A 19,378-nucleotide genomic window follows, 5' to 3' on the forward strand; every position below is an offset into this window, starting at 1 on the left:
AAATAGATTTATTTGATAGTTACTACTTACTACTTAAGTATTTAAACATAAGTTGTTGGTTATCGATAGTTTTAATTTCTAATCTATATTTATGTCCGTCTTTAATAATGCGTGTGCGTAACTGTATTTATCAGTGTGCAGGTCTATGCGTCTTCTAGTTTAATAATGTATGTTTACGTGTCTCTGTATTTATGTGCGCGTATTTCTGTGTGAATGTTAATACGTGTGAACATGTATTCGTGTTTGTGTCTGTACGTACATGTGTCCTTTGTACGTGTGAACATCTATTTGTGGCTGTGTGTAAATGTTTGTGTGTTTGTGTATCTACACTCACCTCCAGGTTGAGTCGGTCCACATCGGGCGGCAGGCGGTAATTGGTGATGAGCAGCAAGTGGTACGGATAGAGTTTGGCTGGTTCGTGCACTAAATGTGAAGTGGCCATGTTGGGCAGAGAGCGACGGACTGCGCCCGCGCGGGACCCGGCCGTGCTACCGCCGGCTGCACCGCGTACTAACACGCCGCCTTCTGTTGTCTGTGGAATGAGGAAAGAGTATTATAGAAACCGTCGTCTGTTGTCTGTGGACGAATGACGCGATTGGTAATGAGGAATAGACATTAGGGAGTCAGCGCCCTCTGTTGTCTATGGGCGAAATAATGACGCAAATGGTAATTCGTCTGTTGTCTGTGGGCGAATGAAGGACGTAATTGGTAATGGGTTATAGAAATTAGGAGGTCACCTTCCTCTGTCGTCTGAGTTTTAGAGGGACATCGCCCTCCGGTGTCTGTAAGCGAAGGAGTGGCGTAATGTAACAGATATTAAAGCCATTTTCTCAAAACGGCGGTGGGCATGGAAAAGATACTAGGTGGAAAAGTGGAAATTAGAAAAGAGCGCATCAAAATCTATCATTTTCAAAACCCCCTGAATTTTTTTTTGGCAAAACTAACATTAAATGAGTAGTTTAAAAAGAGTTCTATAACTTTTTAGGGAGAACACGTTTAAAAATGTAAGGTGCACTGAAAACAAATACATTTATTCCTATAGTTTAATAGATAAAGACAAAAAATAAGTGTTATTTCAATAAAACAACTTACCACAGCACTCCTATCAACGTCTGTTATGGAGCCGGCAGATACTGCAAAAAGAAGAAGTTTAAATTATTAACAAAATCAAAATTAGTTCATGCATGCAATACATTTCTATAAAGTAAAAAAATACTTTGTTGACCAAAACGACACAAAAATATTAATAACCAAGACAAGAAAATTTAGCCTTTTACAAGTTTTCAGTAAAACTTATAAGGTTATATTATGTTATATGTATAAACACTGATTTTAAGGCCTTTTTTAAATTATTTTGAATTGTCTTGATCAACATATAGAAAAAAATATATCAAAAAACCTTAGAGCTAAGCATGATGTGAGTAAGCCTGCGCCGCACTTATTTTTTTAATCGAATGATGAAAATACAGGGGGGAGAGCGTGTAAAGCCTCAACTATTTAATGGAAGTATATTACGAATTTATAGATATTTTGGCATCTTGTCGGTAAAGTTAAAAAAATACGTTATATTTTTCTAGAGGACCTGATTCAATTCTTCTCTTTCATTTAATATTTTAATTTTATTCATTTCTTAGAATATTCAGAGGGTAGGTAGGTATTTGAACAATAAGTTGGAAATATTCAAATTCACTGTAAGTTATTAAATTAATTGTTAGTTTTCAAACTGTTCGAAATTATTATTAAAACAATATTTATTATATCCATCAAATCTAATATCTAAGAGGTTATACAAGAAATACGATCGAAAACTTAACTAACTAGCACATACTTATTGAACTTCACCAACAAGACACCATTAAAATCTCATCTGTCAGAATCAAAAAATTACAAAAACTGGTAAAAAAGCATGATAATTGAGCTGAGGACTGAAGCCATGTATCATGTGCACGCTTACGCTTGCAAATGAATGTATTCCTTATTTAAAGGGGGATAAGGTTCAAAATGTATTGAATACGAAAGCGAGGCGCACGCGTTACTTACTGCACAGATCCGTCCGCACTGCGCATGTAACACACGTAATTTATCATCAAAAACTATGTACAGTCAGCAAAAAAGGTGACCGTGACTTGTAATGACAATAAGTTTATTATTGCATTATTATAAGTATTCATTAAAATTATACATAATATACTATGAAAAATATATTATTATAAATTCACATTTTACTATACCTATACTTATCCTATAGTATCAATATACATTAGTTATAGACACGTGGAGTGATTTGTATTCAAATTTGTTGCTCACCTTACACTATGATAAAAACTATTTCTATACATATTACAGACTATATTATCAAATTTTTAAATAATCTAACTTATCTAGAGGAATCAGCTTTTTATGCATACCATACCAAAATATAATTTTTCCTTTTAGATGAGTTTAATTATATTTAAAAGACAACTTACTGTCTGACTTGCCGCTACTGAAGTCAGTGCTGTGTGTCTTGTCGCCTAGGCCACTGAAAGTGAAGTCACCCTGAAAATATAAAATTAATTTTTATTAGAATTTTTATAAGTAAAAACATCGAGGGTAAAACCTAAAAACATAAAAAAATAACAAAAAATGTTTTTTCTGATTGCAAATTTCTCTAGTAGGTAGCAAATTTTACAAGTTTTGTGTTCTTTGCATATCTTCACTTGATAAAATAGGCTTTAGTACAAAATTACATACCAAAATCAGCCGAGTGTCTGGATTAGTTGATATGTTAAACTGACCTAACGCTTCTCATCTACTTTACCATAATACCGGGATACAATGAATCTTCTTAAAATTCAAGTAATATTTCTAACAAGAATATTCATTCATCATTTATCAAACAGCCATTATATTATTTGTATTTACACACTTTGACAGTTCAATAGGTTTTGAGGCTTTTTACTTTTAAAACCTATAAAATTTTTCAAAAATACACACACATAATACATAATTAACCCCTTTAGAATAACCACCAAAAACTCTATATCGTTGTACAGTTCACAACCCAAGTGTTACGCGTACTCACAGCGGTGCTGGACGAGAAGGTGTGCGACCTGGCGGAGAGGCCGTACCCGGGCCGCGGCGCCGACCGGAGCGACGACACCACTGCAACACTAGCCGCTGTACTCATACTCACTCTAAACTGTCTATACCCACTGCGTTTATGTGACGTCAGCGATTTTTATGTATTGTCAGCGTTTTATGTCTTGTCAGTAATGTCATTAGTCATATTAAGTCATTTTATTTAGTCAGAAATGTCTAAAATCATGCAATGTAAGTCAACTTCGTCTTTACTGCTATAGTTATGTTTGATCAGCGTTGTAAGCCATGTCAAACTCAAACTCAAAGATTTATTTATTCAATTAGATTCTCCTAGAAGGAAATTTCATGACACTTGTCTCAGTTTTGTCAGCGTTTTATATCTCGTCAGCAATGTCACTCCGTATTGTCTCCGTGAAGTCTACATGCATACGTCCAGTCATTCCCTACACACATTGAAGCAGCATCTACCTCCCTTCCCTTTCCCTCCTACCGCTATCGAAGTACCTGCTCCTTATTTCCCCCCCTTTCCCCCCTTACTCACATTGCACGGCGACATCCCGGCGGGCAGCGTGCTGGCGCGGGTGCCCGTGCCGGACCCGCCTCGCGCGAACATTACTACACAACACACACACATGCTACTCGCTTGTCACATACACAATACCGTGGCGGAGGTTGCTTTCTATATTTTGTATGTTTGTTCGTTCAATTGGGACCTTGCATTTTTATAGAACATATTGGTCTAGCCAATTAATTGAATAAATCATTCAGGGATATGTAAATAATCGATTTATGAATAAGGTATTGATACTTTTCGAATTAAAATGATTAAGCATCACAATCCTTATAAATTTATTGAAGGAAAAATACGTGAATGACCGATTTTAGTGCAAGGATACGTAATTAAAATGATTAACCAAATATTGTAAATCAAACAAGTCGAAATGGATTTTATTCTTGGCTTGACCTACTCATTATGAATTGCAAATTATACAAACACTTATATCCAACACTTTTTTATTTCGGAAAGATTTTGTGCAAATTAGTTGGAATTAACCATTATAATTATAATATTGAAAGAAATCTTCGCCACGATATAATAATAATCTTATTTCTAATTACTTCTACTAAAATATCTTTGAAATCATACAGGGATCAAGTGATCTTAATACTTAAAATATAAATTATTCATTCATTTCATAAATAATGTGTCAAAATTCATGACGCTTAACAAAGGCGTGAATAGTAACCCTGATGATTGATCCCTGCATGTCTTTTTTATATTATTTTTTTTAAACTCTCAACTAAAAATGTCCACCAAATAAGACAAAAATGATCAAAAATAGTTCTAAGGTCCTTCGAGTCAATATTTTCCGTACTTTTAAATTTTTAATTATTAAAACCCATTGGTGAACATTTTTATAATACACATTAAAATCACATTATTTTTTAAACCAGCACATTAAATAGGGTCTTAAAAAGCGCACATAATATAATAAAATTAAACAATGACAAATTTAATTAAAAATAATTTATAGAATAAGCAAAACCGACCCTTCTTCTAATAATTCTTAAAAGTATGTTTAAAACTACCTACATTTTCTTATATTTATTTTAGAAGCCGAGGAAAAAAAATGTGATTTTCGAGTGTTTCCTTAAATCAGCAAATAATAAGCAAAACATATTTAACGTTCAAATAGCAAATAATATGATTGAATAAATTCCAACTTAAATAATAGCATAATATATTGATGTATGTAAATAAAATTTAATGAAAGCTATTAAATTATGTATTTTTTGAAATGTTTGTCTTTATGTATGAGAAGTATATGTATATTTATATAATTTACAGCAAAAGCAATATAATAGAGACTAAGCTGAATAACATTTTTTTAGTATATGCGTTAGAGAAGCGGAATTCCATGCTACATTAAGAACACAGTGCCAATTCATAGGAAATAAAAATGATAATAAGGAATAAAAATTATAAAGGGTTGTTTCAAAGTTTTATTTGTAAATTGGGAAAAGTTTATCTATTATTTTGGTTGAACGCGCTAATTTCATAGGTTATACGGGTTCGAATTTAATTTTTTTTTATGTGAAGGCTGAATAACAGCATGACGTCACGCCACAACCAATAGGAGCGAAAAAATTAAATAGCAGCTAACTGTCATACATTTAAGGATCAAAATCAAGTGGTAGTTATTATACTTTTGTTAGTGAGAGAGTAACATTGGATATTCCTCACCCTTAGTAACAAACAATTTTCGACTGCCCAAAGAAAAAAGATGGGGATTATTAATCACATACTTACATAATATGCTACATTCTAGCATATTCTAGCAAGAAGACTAAGGTTTAATTTAATTTTATAACTAAACTAGCTTACCGCCCGCGGCTTCGCCCGCTTTCTCTAAAACGATTTGAGATTTAAACTATCCTATCTCTCAAGTTGGATTGAACTGCACATGGTGTGCGAATTTTATTATAATCGGTTAAGTGGTTTAGGAGTCCATTGAGGACAAACATTGTGACACGAGATTTATATACATATTAAGAAAGATAAGGAAGAGGAAAATAGGAAAAATCTTTAAATAGGAAAGTCCACGCGGAAAAAGGCATGGGTAATAAATAATATAGTCTAAATATTTCACACAAACACCAAAACCAAAAATACTTTTCATATAGGATAGCACAAGACAAAAGCATACTACTGAAGCACCCTGGTTTACCTGCACGTGCCCGCCGGTCGATTGTCGCTGTTAATACAAAACTACTCCACCCGTTTTGATGGGATTGCATTTTTATACTGATTTTATCTTGGATAAGCGTTTAAGCCCGGATATATAATTGTGTTGATAGTAGAATAATAATACCAAAAAATAACGAAATATCAACTGAAATGAATAAGCTGAACATTTAAAATTTAAATCACACTTTCGTCAAAATGTTGCTCGTTAAAATAAATTTTATACTAATCGCAACATTATAGATATAATTTATTTTTGGTAATATTATATGTATTATTTATATGATAAATAAACTGATAGAGTAGTTTCGTAGGTACACATAGGGGAACCCAAAAATTAATACCATGTTAATAGTGAAATGCGATGAAAGACAAATCATAGACATGAGTTCGTAATAAATCATAAAATCAAGTGTAAGAAGCGGCAGTTTGTTTTATAATACTAAAGTAATACGATAGATATAACGCTTTTTACAATATGGTGTGATGAAATGAACACTGAATGTATTTGTAAGTACCATTCTGTTCATATTTTAAAATAGCTCAATATCATGATACAAATCTTAAATAGAACTGAAACTAATAATTTTTCGTTAGTAAAATAGACAAAACTGAATTATGCAATACTAGTTTACCGCCCGCGGCTTCACCCGCTTTGTCTCAAACCTATTAAATTATACACTCAAACCTTCCTATTGAATCACTTTATGTATAAAAAAAAACGACGTGTGTCACTCGGGGACTGGGGCAGTTGCGCTATTGCATGCTATGCCTTCAAGCCACACCTCCGCCCCAAGGAGTGGGGGGCGTCAGGTTCTTTCGTTACGGAATTTCTCGATTCGATCCCCTCGCTCAAAGCCCGCGATAGAAGCTATGCAATAGCTTAAAAAAACCGCATCAAAATCCGTTCCGTAGCTTTAAAGATTTAAGCATACAAAGGAACATAGGGACAGAAAAAGAGACTTTGTTTTATACTATGTAGTGATTAGCCTATTGGTAAATTTCTAAGTATACAAACACATATTATAGGTACTTCATTTAAAATACGTTCCGAATCTACTTTTAAAATAATTGTTACGTATAAAAACTCTGATTACCATATTGTATTAACGAAATATCCACCGTATTTCCACATGACATGGTCCAATTTCATATGAATCAAATACTGCACTATACCAAACACTTTTTCAAGTAATAATAAAAAAAATCGGACCATCTCATTGAAATGAATTTTTTTTTAACAAAACTCACCATCACTAGTATGATATGTTTGTACTGAAATATAATAAATATTTATTTTATTTCAGTCTACATTGTGTCTTTCAATTCGCTTTACATATTAATAAAATCAACTGCCAAATAATAATTCTTTTAATTAAAAAAAAAATTAAATACTCATAACAAATTTTCACGAATTTACTTTTTTAAATAAGTGTTTTTTTCGTTAAATTATTATTTGACCAATCGATTCACTTTTAGATAAAGGGTACACATATTAAATCAATATTAGGGTTGTCATGGAGGGAATTCAATACTTTAAAGAACTTATAAGTTAGGACTTTCAAAGTATTACACATACATATATTTTGTATTGAGATCTATGGAATTGTTTGGTTAATAAAAAGGTATTCAAAAGGGAAAAAAATCCATTCTGTTAGGCCAAGTAAATTGATTTTAAATAATTCATGTTTGTGTGAGTGTTTTGAACTTTTGAGCGGTTGTAATTTTGTGAGCGTTTATATGTGTGTGATAATGTGTACATGTTTATGTGTATACAATGCATATGTGTTCGTCTTCTGTATGCGTATGTCAGATGGACTATTATGTTTGTATATGTGTGTCCGCTTGTGACGCGTGTTCTGTCTCTAAATACCTACGCGATACACAGTGTGTGCGTGTATAGGTATAAGTGCGCCTGTTTTACATGAAGTGTTTAAGTTATACGCATCATGTTCGTGTGTGATTGAATACTTGGTATACTATATGAATATATATGCGTGTTTGTTCGTGTATACGTATTTGCGTACACACCATACCATGTTGTAACATGGTGCCGTGATCTGAGAACGTGTTTTGTATTTATGTACATATTATATCATTCTGTTTGTATGTGTGTGTGTTAATCTCTATATCTACATAATACGCACCATTATAAGACGGCACGTGGTGGTATTCAGACAGCGAGAGACAGCCGTGGTACTAGTGTGTGCATGTGTCTTTGTTATATTATGTTAAATGTATTATTATGTTTATTTATATATGTGTGCGTGTGTCTATGTTTATGTATACAGGATGTCCCACTGTTGGTATACTAAGCTCAAAGGATGTTATAGTTTTGTATACGCTAAGTACGTAAAAAATACTTATAAAATTCCAGACGCATTTTTTTTTAAAATAGATGAATTCTAAAAACTTATGTGTACACTGTACACCCATAACAAGCAACCCGTCCAACTTTGCCACCAGCACGTGATCTATCGTTTAAGATTGTGTTTTCATAGACAAAATGCTCTCAATTAGAGAAGCGGACTAAGCCGGTTGCGCGAAGCTAGAGAAGAAAACATGGATTTTCAGGAAAAATTTAGCAAAAAATTTTTGACGTAATTTTGTTGTTTAATTATTTTTTACGTGATCAGTGTATGCAGAACTACAAGTCCCTTCGCGATTAGTATACCAGTAGTGGGACACCCTGTATACATGTATATGTGTGTATCTCTATATCTACACAATACTTACCATTATAAGACGGCACGTGGTGGTGGTCGGACAGCGAGTGACAGTCGTGATGTCTCGGGCGGTCGAGCGTGCGGGAGGGCGAAGCCCCGACCGGGGACGAGTAGCGGAGACGGGAGACTGCCTCGCGAGCTGCTGACGGGGTTCTGTGGGAAATTAGTGTTAAATTATAAAAACATAAATATTATTGTAGTCAGTCGAATGAAAATTGTCTTACGATATCGTCTAATTATTGTGTATTTTATTATTGTAAGTCATACAATAATTTATTATTGTATATCATCCATAATTACCAAAAAAATAAATTAAAGATCCTTAAGATCAGTTATAAAATGAAATTTTATTTAAAAAACGCAGAGTTGATAAAAACACAATATTGGGGGGGGGGCAAGTATCTCGCATCGCGGCGGTATTGTGAACAACTCCGGCTGAGAGGCCAGACGGCCGGAGCCTAGGGCGACAATATTATCATTATGTACAAAAACTTCACATAAAGAATAAAAACGACCAATTGTAATGATACTTAACACAATTATATCATATTTGATTTTTCCTTATTAAACAAGAATAACCTAAAAACAAACCTGCTAGCATTTCTAGGATCTAAGTTTTGTTTCTTCCACTGTTGCATTTTCTCACGTTCCTTGACTTCTTTCAAAAATACCTGCAACGTTAAATTATAATTATTAATTACATTTACAGACGACAGCAAAATCAATAAAGTTTGTTCAGTCGAACAAATCTATCAGACATATTATAGACTACATAATTTTAAATATTCAAGCTACAATAATCAGTTATCACATTTAAATTTTCACATTCATAATCCCAAGAACATGTTGGCCACTTCAACGTACACGGACACGCTCACGTATACGCACACTTATACGCACACGCACACACAAACACACTTGTACATATCCGTACAGACCGACAAAGTTCTAACAAGTTCTAAGATTTCTCCCTTTTTCCCTCTATATTTGCCTTTATATTAGCATGTCATTATAAATATACACTAAAATTATAAAGAGGAAAACTTTGTTTGTTTGATTGTAATGAATAGGCTCATAAACTACTGGACCGATTTTGATGAAATTTGGCACAGACAATCTTTAGACCCTGAGAAAGACCATAGGCTACCTTTTATTGTGAAATGTTATGTATATGTATATGTTGTTTATGTACCACAGGCGATGCCGGGGCGGACCGCTAGTAATTAATAAATAAAAATAAGAACTGTTCTACAAGTTTAAGAACTGCTACAAGTTTCACATTTATACAAATAAAGATTATTTTATGTTATTCGTTTATTCGCCCTCACCTGCGCGATCCCCGAGTCTATCTTGGCCAACTCCTGCTCCTCCTTGCGCAGCTTGTGGTCCGGGAGACCGTTGCCGTTCACCTTCCCGTTGGTGGTGCCGTCGGCTTCGTCGTCGCTTTCCGGTACACCTTTGTATGTGTCCGACCAGCGACGGCGACGTTCTGTAATTAAAATGGGATTAAAGTAACGAAAAAATAATATAAAAATGTTGTGTGGTTTTATGAAACCACGATAAAAGTGAAACTTTTTTTCACACTATAGACATTTAACTAAAAATTATCGTATTTGTACGATAATTGTCGTACGTATCGTGCGTCACGCGACATGCGCTACACAGACCAAAAAGTTTGAGACGATGTAATAATAGTTTCACTTTAAAATTTATTATAGAATAGGTACAATATTGGAGAAACTGATACTTAATTAAAAAAAAGTTTCTTAATGTCCTATTTTTCAAAGTTATATCTTTTTATTCCAACAATAAATAATGCGTTTCACATTTGTGCAATCATTTATTAACCCTTAAATTGTCACCCCTAGATAACTTGAGTTTATAATGTCCAAATTTGGAGGACGTATTGGAATTAGGATAGAAAAGAGGAAAATGAAAAAAAAATTAAAAATTTTAATTTTTTCTATTGTTTTCACTATGTCACATAAAACGGACATTGCCAATTATATGTACATGTTCGAACCGTCACATATAACGGACATTGTACATTATTCCTGCAACCGTGGTACATGACTACAATGCACATTTTCAACTCTGTAATTCAAAATTATTATCAAATTATAATTATGGAGGATCTAGAATAAGCTTTTCAAACGTCTGTCTTAAAATGTTGGTTAAAACTTTAACGATATCGTTAAAAATAATGGATTTTAAAAAACGACAGTACTAAAAATCACAGCCTAAGAATATGCTAAGAATTGGAATAGAAATAGTATTACATAGCCTGAGAACTTATCTAATACACCAAGAAAGTCCTCTTCCCATTCACTAAATTGTACAGTTTGAAATGTGTTTGCTTCATCGTATGCAAAGAAGTCGTATACCATGCCTGAAGTACCAAAACGAACAGGAAATTTAAATCGCTTTTTTTGGATTCTTTGGCATATATTATATCCATTGTCTGCCTGTTTTTTAATTTGTAAGGTATTATATTATTTAAATTTTCAAACATTGGGTGGTATTTCTGGTAAGTAACATGATGCTATGGCTGAAGAACTACTGAGAAGTAGGGAAGATTCATCTCACACCTCATGTAATGGCTGTAATTCTGCAGCAATAATATTTTGTTGATGGTAAAAATTCTGACTTTTTGAATCTTCATGGTGTCTCAAATCAATATGTCGTATAATTCCCAAGGTATGGTGCTGGGGGTAAATGATTGACACTGTTATCATAGTGAAATCACTCCTGTAGGTCTACATTTCCTTCGAAATCGACATCTCAACTCAACGCCAGACTCTTCAGCTTCCGCCAGAGGTAGTGAGGTAATTTTTTATTGATTGCCAAGTCATGCTCCTGTAAAATATAATAAAAATAGAGAAAAATATATCAAAATTATTCCGTTGAAAATGGAGGGCCTTATTGGCAACGTCCGTTACATAGGACAAGTGAAGAATACCCTAGTATATACTCCAAGTTGTCAACGTCCGTTTTATGGGACATCGTATATAAACGAATATTTGTATACCAAATATTGTAAAATATGTCAAAATTATGTCAAAATACTATACTTACAATCGTATTCTAACTAATAATATAACATTATAAGCAAAATAGCCAAAATACTTACAGATATTATCAATTTTATCAAAAGAGTCAAGAGATCCGTTTTTTGCAATTTTCAAATGGTCACCATTCGCGACTGTACATGGCTTTGGTAAAAAAACATGCATGTACGCGAAGGACATAGCTAGTCTCTTCCCAATATACCGATTAGCGAAGCTTAGGTCTGCCATAACAGCGCCAGCATGTGTGTAAATACTATGTCCTTTAAAACGGACGAAATCAATTTAAGGGTTAAACGAATAGAACGATTATAATACAAATTCTGTTAAATTGCTGTTCGCATAAGTAGTATTCTCTTGACATAAAAACAAATATAATTTAACATTTTAACAAATAGGTACTTATTAATAAAAGAATAAGAACTTTTTTTACCTGGATCTGTGTACGGGTACGGTGGTGCGGGGAAGTCGTCTCTCTCTATCTTGGGTTTGGTTCCCGGCGGAGGCTTGTACGCGGATGGGTAGTGTGATAGTTCTATCGGCTCCTAGAATGATACATATTATTGATGTTTAAATAACAAGTTTGTTGTCTAGATCAATAAGTTAACTAATATTATAATTATATAGAAATCCTGTCAAATTGTATACTATAAACAAATAAGCTCGAAATTCTCTTTTGAATGTCTTATAAAACATTCATTGAAATTAGCACCTTATTTCTGGGCCGTAATGTTCAAAGTATATTGTATCTTAAAACTCTGCCTTATACACGTGAAGGCAGAGTTTTGCTTCGGACAATTTTTTTTCCTAATTATAAGTCTAGTTTTTTATTATACTTTCAAGATTCCTATACAAATTAAAATTACCTCATTATTCATATGCGGTGATTTCGGTCGTGGTGTTTCAGCCCGCATGGAGTCGACGAGCACGCGCATACCGGGCCGGGACGACGCCTTGCTGCCCGGCCGGGAACTCGTGCGTGTGCTTAGGCTCGCTGCACATACATGGATATTGAATGTATTAATATTTTGGTCACTTATTTAGATTTTTTTTTGTGGGAGGGTTTTGATGTGCTGGTAGATGTTTATTTTTTGAATTGGTCTATAAAATGAGGATTTAAACTAATTACAAGTTCAATTAATTAATTATTTTAGTGTTGCGAAAGTTTCATGTTGACTGACGACGTTTCACTTGGTAGTTTAATTTTGTTATTTGATATATATTTTTTTTTTATAAAATACGACACTGACAGGGCGGGCGGTGGAAGTGCGGCGAGGCGGGGGGCCGGTCGGCCGGCGTGACGGGCCCGCGGGCACACAGTACTCACACGGCGGGCGGTGGAAGTGCGGCGAGGCGGGGGGCCGGTCGGCCGGCGTGACGGGCCCGCGGGCACACAGTACTCACACGGCGGGCGGTGGAAGTGCGGCGAGGCGGGGGGCCGGTCGGCCGGCGTGACGGGCCCGCGGGCACACAGTACTCACACGGCGGGCGGTGGAAGTGCGGCGAGGCGGGGGGCCGGTCGGCCGGCGTGACGGGCCCGCGGGCACACAGTACTCACACGGCGGGCGGTGGAAGTGCGGCGAGGCGGGGGGCCGGTCGGCCGGCGTGACGGGCCCGCGGGCACACAGTACTCACACGGCGGGCGGTGGAAGTGCGGCGAGGCGGGGGGCCGGTCGGCCGGCGTGACGGGCCCGCGCAGGCGCGCCGGCTCGCTGGTGAGGTACGAGAAGGCGGTGATGCGGTGCGGCGACGCGTCCCCCGAGCAGCGGCAGCGGTACTCGCGCAGCACCAGCCCGGGCGACGCGCCGCGGTAGCCGCTGCCGTACTGCGCACACCCACAAACAGACACATTACGCTTCTATCCAACATAAAGGTCATTGACCTTTAACCAAAGATCATTTACTTTTATGTGACAAATATCATTGGAAAAAACTTCAATTTTTTTTTTACAAACTACCCTTACAATAAAAAATATGTAATTTGCTATTACACACATAATAAGTGCTTATATCATTCATTATGTACTTACAACCACAAAATTTTCAATCTAGTACAAAAAATACACAAATCATTATCACATCCACATGCGTGCGTGATACAGGAAAGGAAAAAAAAAATATTCAAAATGATACTAAAAATGAGAAACGTATGTAAATATATCAACTTAAAACTTAAAATAATAATAATAGCCTCTTGACAACTCACAATTTGAAATTCAGTCATTTTTTTTTTCTAACAAAATAAACTATACTCACTGAAATTAAGACATTACAAGCATATAAAATGACTTTTCAAAACAAAAATTATTGTCAAAAGGCTAAAAAAAAACAAAAAAAACCGAACCTTCCTATTGAGACTACTGTACGGGCTGCAGTACGACCCGTTGACGCTCGGCGTGCGCGACCGCATCGAGAACTGAACACAAGCATGGTGCTGTCTCACTCGCTCTCGTGTGTTGTTACGTTACACCGTCCCACTCGCACGTGCGTGCGTTACGGTGGCGTGACCACTCGTAGAGCTTATTTCAATCGAACTTATTAAATTTTACGTATGAAAATGTTTTTTATACCTACTAAATGGAAAAAATGCAAGTTCGATTGAAACATAAAGCAAGACAAGCTTAAAAAATAAAGCAAATCATAAGTAGAATTTATATTTTTTGGTTTTTATGGCATTCAAATGCTTTATAAATATAAATTTATAATGAATAGAAAAAATTCGATCACGAGGCGGGACTCGTCGTTTTGTTGAATTTGATTCACAAAAGGTCGTGTTCCATCGTTACAATAAATTCACTGAAAAGTGCTTCATATTGGTTGAGATGGTTGTTAAATCATCTCAATAGATGGCGCGCGGTGTGTCCCTTAAGACACATAAAACTGAAAGAATAGATTAAATTCGATTGCTCAGGCGGGTCACGAGTGGCTGAGTTGGTTAGGCATCCGCCCCGGAATGGCGCGAAGGATGCGGGTTCGAGTCCCGCCTCGTGATCGAATTTTTTCTATTCTTTATAAATTTATAAATCATAAGTAATTAAAAATAATCTATGGCCAATATCTAAGTGATTTTAAATTAAATAAAATTTCGTTGTCACTCACTCATTTTGCTTTATTTGCAAAAATGAAGTCAACAAATGAAAATTGGGTAAAAACAATGTGTCGAATTGAATAAATATAACACTGAAAATGACTTAAGTAGCCGGAAAAACTAAAAATACAACATATACAACAGTGAATGATTTGAGAAAACTATGTGAGTTGCTATGTGATAACATAACATGTATGCACATTGCACATGCAAAAACAAATCGTAGGTACTTGACATTTTTCTAAAAAAATGCAACTCATAATATAAAAACATTTAAAACTATAAATTAATGATTTGTATTATAATGTAAATCGTTGTGTACGTCTCTGTATTTGTAATTAATAATTGTTGTGTATTTTCTTGCATATTATATTTGTGCATGATGATTTATTGCATTGGTATTTGCAACGTGAGCCCGTTAAAATGGTCTTTTTTGTACGTAAACGGTAAAATGTTACTATTATTTCGCTTTGTGTGTGTGAATAATATGTGCTCCTCATTTGTGTCACGTGCGTTTCAGGCATTTATACTTCTATCTATGAATATTGTTCGTCTCTATAATAGTCTGTGCAAGTATTATTATTTATTATGTGCGGGATTATGCACATAGGTGTGCTTGCATATGTGTATAATGTATGTGTGTGTGTGTGTGTGTGTTTCTGACCAAGTATCTCTGCGTGCATATATACGCCTGCATGCGGGCATATAATGGAGCTGGACCACACCTTGTATTTGTGCTTGAATACTATGCGTGCGTGTGTGTATCGTCTATTTAGACATGTGTGTATTTTAGTGCGTGGTATATATAGGCACACACTACATATATATCTAGACGTGTAAGTTTGTGTATCTTTGTGTGCGTGTGTTTCAATGCGCGCATTGTATGCGCATGTTATGTGCGTGTCGTGTATACCTACACGTGTAGATGCCTATATACAGGGTGACTGGTAAGACGTCAGACGCACTTTGACAGGAGCTTCTTCTCATGAAACTGAACAACTTTTGTTCTACAACTTTGCTGAATTCGTAGAAAAAAATTTGGACTTTGTATGGAAATCGGTCAGCTGATTATTTATTTATTTATTTATTAAAAAGGTTCATCACCAGTTGTTACATATGTATCATTCTCGTTAAATAGTAACAATAGGATTTACACATTATTATGCACAACTATTACAGATGAACACTACATTCACAAAAATTAATAATAAATTAGGCGATATCTACATACAATACAAATTAAACAAAAATGAAATGTGTGTGCTCTTAACATTAAAGAATTCTGATTAACTACGGCAGGCAATATTAAAAAAAAGTTATTACATTTAACCTATAAATTACGGACGTACTGATAATAATTATAATATGTGAATTTGAAAAAGAATTAAGTCATAATGTTAAGCATTGCTTTCCGAAACTTATAGAGGGAGTCCGAGAAAATATCCACTGAGTTGCTATATTTATTGTGTAAGGTGCATAGTCTAGGAATGGGGGAGTTGCGACCCAGAACAGTTCTGTTTTGACGTGCAAATAGCAAGTTCGTAATTTGTTTCCTTGGATAATGCTTAGGGATATTGAATTTAAATTGATTAAGTAGCTTCTCACAGTCAATAGCATTTTGAAAGACTTTGTACAGAAAAACCATATCCAACAGATCTCTGCGTTGTTCCAACGATATCATATTAAACTTTTTCAGTCGGCTTTCATACGATTTCAGCTTTTTTGATTCGCCTGCGCAGAACACTAAATGGTTTGTAAACCTGCGTTGAATACGCTCTAATCTGAGGATATGTGTTGCGTAGTGTGGGCGCCAGACAACAGAACCGTATTCTACTATACTTCTTACTATAGAGTTGTATAAGATAATTTTTGTTTGGGTATTTTTAAACATTTTTGTATTACGAGTAACAAAGCCTAAAGTTTTTGAAGCTCTTTTTACTACGTCATCTATCTGCGGTAAAAAAGTTAACTTTTTGTCCACCAATATACCCAAATCTCTAATAGTGTCGACTTCATTAATAGCGGTGTTGTTAATAACATAATCGTGCGAGATAAGACCACTGACCCTACGACAAAAATTCATATGAAAACATTTTTTAGTGTTCAGTATCATGTTGTGACTTTTGCACCAGGTCACGATTCTATCCACGTCGTTTTGTAGGGTAACACAATCTGATGGTGATTCAATGACCTTCAGTAACTTCAGATCATCTGCATACATGAAGGGGGTCGAGCTATATATGCATTGGGTAATATCGTTAACAAATATGTTAAAGAGTATAGGGCCTAAATTTGAACCTTGGGGAACTCCAGAGGTAATAGTATATTTCATTGATTCAAATCCATTAAGAACTACGTAGAATGATCTTCCCTGTATGTATGATTTGAGCCATTGCAAAAGTGAACCTGCTAAACCATATTCCTCACATTTTGAAGCAAGTACGTGATGTGGTACCTTGTCAAAGGCTTTGCTAAGGTCTGTGTAAATAACATGTACTTGTTTTCCCATATCTAATGCCTGTGCAATGCTATCAAGATAGGTGACAAGATTTGTAGTGGTTGATCTCATTTTAATGAATCCGTGCTGGTGGCTGGAGATATAGTGTTTAAAATAATCCTGTAATTTACGACTAACGAATGATTCTAGTATTTTACCAAATGCACAAAGTACCGAAATAGGCCTGTAATTTTCTATATTGGAGTTATCGTCACTTTTATAAATAGGCACAACCTTAGCCACTTTCCAAGTCGCAGGGAATGTGCCTGTGCTCAATGAACGGTTATAGATGGTAAGTAAGGGCTCAACTAATGTCTTTGCACATTTCCTGATGAAAATATTCGGTACGCCATCGTAGCCAGATCCCTTGTCAATCCGTAGGTTAATTAGGTCGTGGAGTAATTCTTTCCGCGATATTTTAATACATGCAAATGAGTCAGATGTGCGAGTAAGATTTTTGGTGGATGAGGTACTTGGGTTTGTCGTTACACTACTATGAACAGATGAGAAATATGCCCCAAACATGTTACAAATTCTTGTACCGTTACTGGAACTCTCATTATTGTAGGTCATCGATGATGGAAAGTTCTGGTTATTGTTTTTGCGTGAGTGAATGTAAGCCCAAAATTTTTTGGGGTTCTGTCTCAATTGAGCCTCTGTTTTGATCATATACGCGTTATAGCATTGCATAAGTAATTTATCACAGCGTTTCTTTAGTAATTTGTATTCTAAGTTATCTAGTGGATTTTTATACTTTTTATAACGCTTTCTTAACTTCTCCTTTTCTCTCAGTCTTTTTATAAGATTATGTGAAAACCAAGGTGGATATTTTTTACTCCTAACAGGAAAGTAGGGGACGGTTATTCTAATAATATCATCAATATATGCATAAAATGCTTCGACCATCTCATTCACATCTTTACAATTATTCAAAACACTCTTCCAATCTGTATCATATAGAGTTTTATTAATTTCGACGTAATTTGCTTTAAAAAAATTATATTTCAACTTAGTGGGATTCGAGGCAAGGCAGTTTGTAATTTTAAATGATGTATCAATTTTAATCAATATTGGAGGATGTTGCAAATCTATTTTACTAAGAGCCGAGGATGTACTTTCTACCTTACAATTACCTATATCTGTAAGCACTAAATCTAAAACTTTGTTACCAATGTTTACATTAAAATTTAATTGTTTAAGATTGTTTAAGTAATGGAAATCTACTAAAGTTTGTGCTATACCTGGTAAAGTGTAGTTGGGATCGTCAACCAATTTCCAATCTATACATCCAATGTTAAAATCGCCTATTATAAGCTTCGGAAATGTGCAATGCTCAATAACTGTACTACAATTATCCAAGAAATTTTCAAGTGATACCCTGGTCACAGGAGGAGGTAGATAAACCACACATAAGGCACATTTGTAAGAACGGGTACCGCGTTTAACTTCAACTATGACCCATAAATCTTCAGTTAGAGGACTTTGCCATGTTTTTATTTGTTTAGAACTAAAACAGTTATTTACTGCTATTAGAACTCCTCCACCGTCTTTCTTTTGAGACGCTAGGCTATCATGTCTATCCCTCCTGTAAACAGAATATCTACCATCGAACAATTCCGAGTTGAATATTCCATCGTTCAACCAAGTTTCAGTCAAAATTATAATATCAAAATTGTTCTCACAAACATTTTTATAAAAATCTAATGTTTTAGTTCGAAGTCCGCGTACATTTTGATAGTACATATTTAAATAACTGAATTTTAACACGTCTATACAACATTGCATGCTCAAAGTACACAAAAAAAAAAATACTGATTACTTTATTTTATCTAAAGAATTCATGTCCTTAATGTAGAGAAAGTCAGTATTTTCTGCTTTTCGAACAAAAATCTTACCGCCTCTAACCCAGACAAATTTATAATTATGCTGTTTCGCTTTTTGTCGTGCGGCTGCGTGTAAAGCTTTATTGGTGGGCGATAAATGTTCCATCACAAAAATAGGCTTTTTCTCTCCTGCGAGACCAATGTCTCCCGTATTGAGTTTGTCACTCATTTCTTTTTGGGCCCTATTGTGTATTTTGGTTGCCGCAAGGAACTGGTCACGTAGTCTTGGTGTATTAAACTGAACTATTATGGCACGCGGTCGAGCGCTGGTAGGGTCGAGCTTAGCTGTACGT

At 35.1% G+C, this 19,378-nt stretch overlaps 1 protein-coding gene across 8 annotated transcripts in view; it reads right to left on the reverse strand.

Moving 5' to 3' along the window:
• LOC123702860 (actin-binding LIM protein 2) overlaps positions 1 to 19,378 on the reverse strand; it is a 118,896-nt gene that overhangs the window by 893 nt on the left and 98,625 nt on the right. For 2 of the 8 annotated variants that reach the window (XM_045650693.1, XM_045650685.1), the window contains exons 7-19: positions 13,962 to 14,033; positions 13,254 to 13,443; positions 12,485 to 12,612; positions 12,052 to 12,163; positions 9,882 to 10,042; positions 9,145 to 9,224; positions 8,564 to 8,706; positions 7,079 to 7,102; positions 3,623 to 3,696; positions 2,469 to 2,538; positions 2,041 to 2,058; positions 1,093 to 1,133; positions 335 to 532 (exon numbers count right to left, since the gene is read on the reverse strand). In XM_045650693.1, the coding sequence (XP_045506649.1) occupies positions 335 to 532; positions 1,093 to 1,133; positions 2,041 to 2,058; positions 2,469 to 2,538; positions 3,623 to 3,696; positions 7,079 to 7,102; positions 8,564 to 8,706; positions 9,145 to 9,224; positions 9,882 to 10,042; positions 12,052 to 12,163; positions 12,485 to 12,612; positions 13,254 to 13,443; positions 13,962 to 14,033 (1,311 nt within the window). Of the gene's footprint in view, positions 1 to 334; positions 533 to 1,092; positions 1,134 to 2,040; positions 2,059 to 2,468; positions 2,539 to 3,064; positions 3,145 to 3,622; positions 3,697 to 7,078; positions 7,103 to 8,563; positions 8,707 to 9,144; positions 9,225 to 9,881; positions 10,043 to 12,051; positions 12,164 to 12,484; positions 12,613 to 13,253; positions 13,444 to 13,961; positions 14,034 to 19,378 lie in introns of all 8 variants that reach the window. The other 6 variants (XM_045650692.1, XM_045650686.1, XM_045650689.1 and 3 more) reach the window with 6 other exon arrangements.

This window comes from Colias croceus, chromosome 24, assembly GCF_905220415.1.
Source record: "Colias croceus chromosome 24, ilColCroc2.1".
Classification (NCBI taxonomy): domain Eukaryota; kingdom Metazoa; phylum Arthropoda; class Insecta; order Lepidoptera; family Pieridae; genus Colias; species Colias croceus.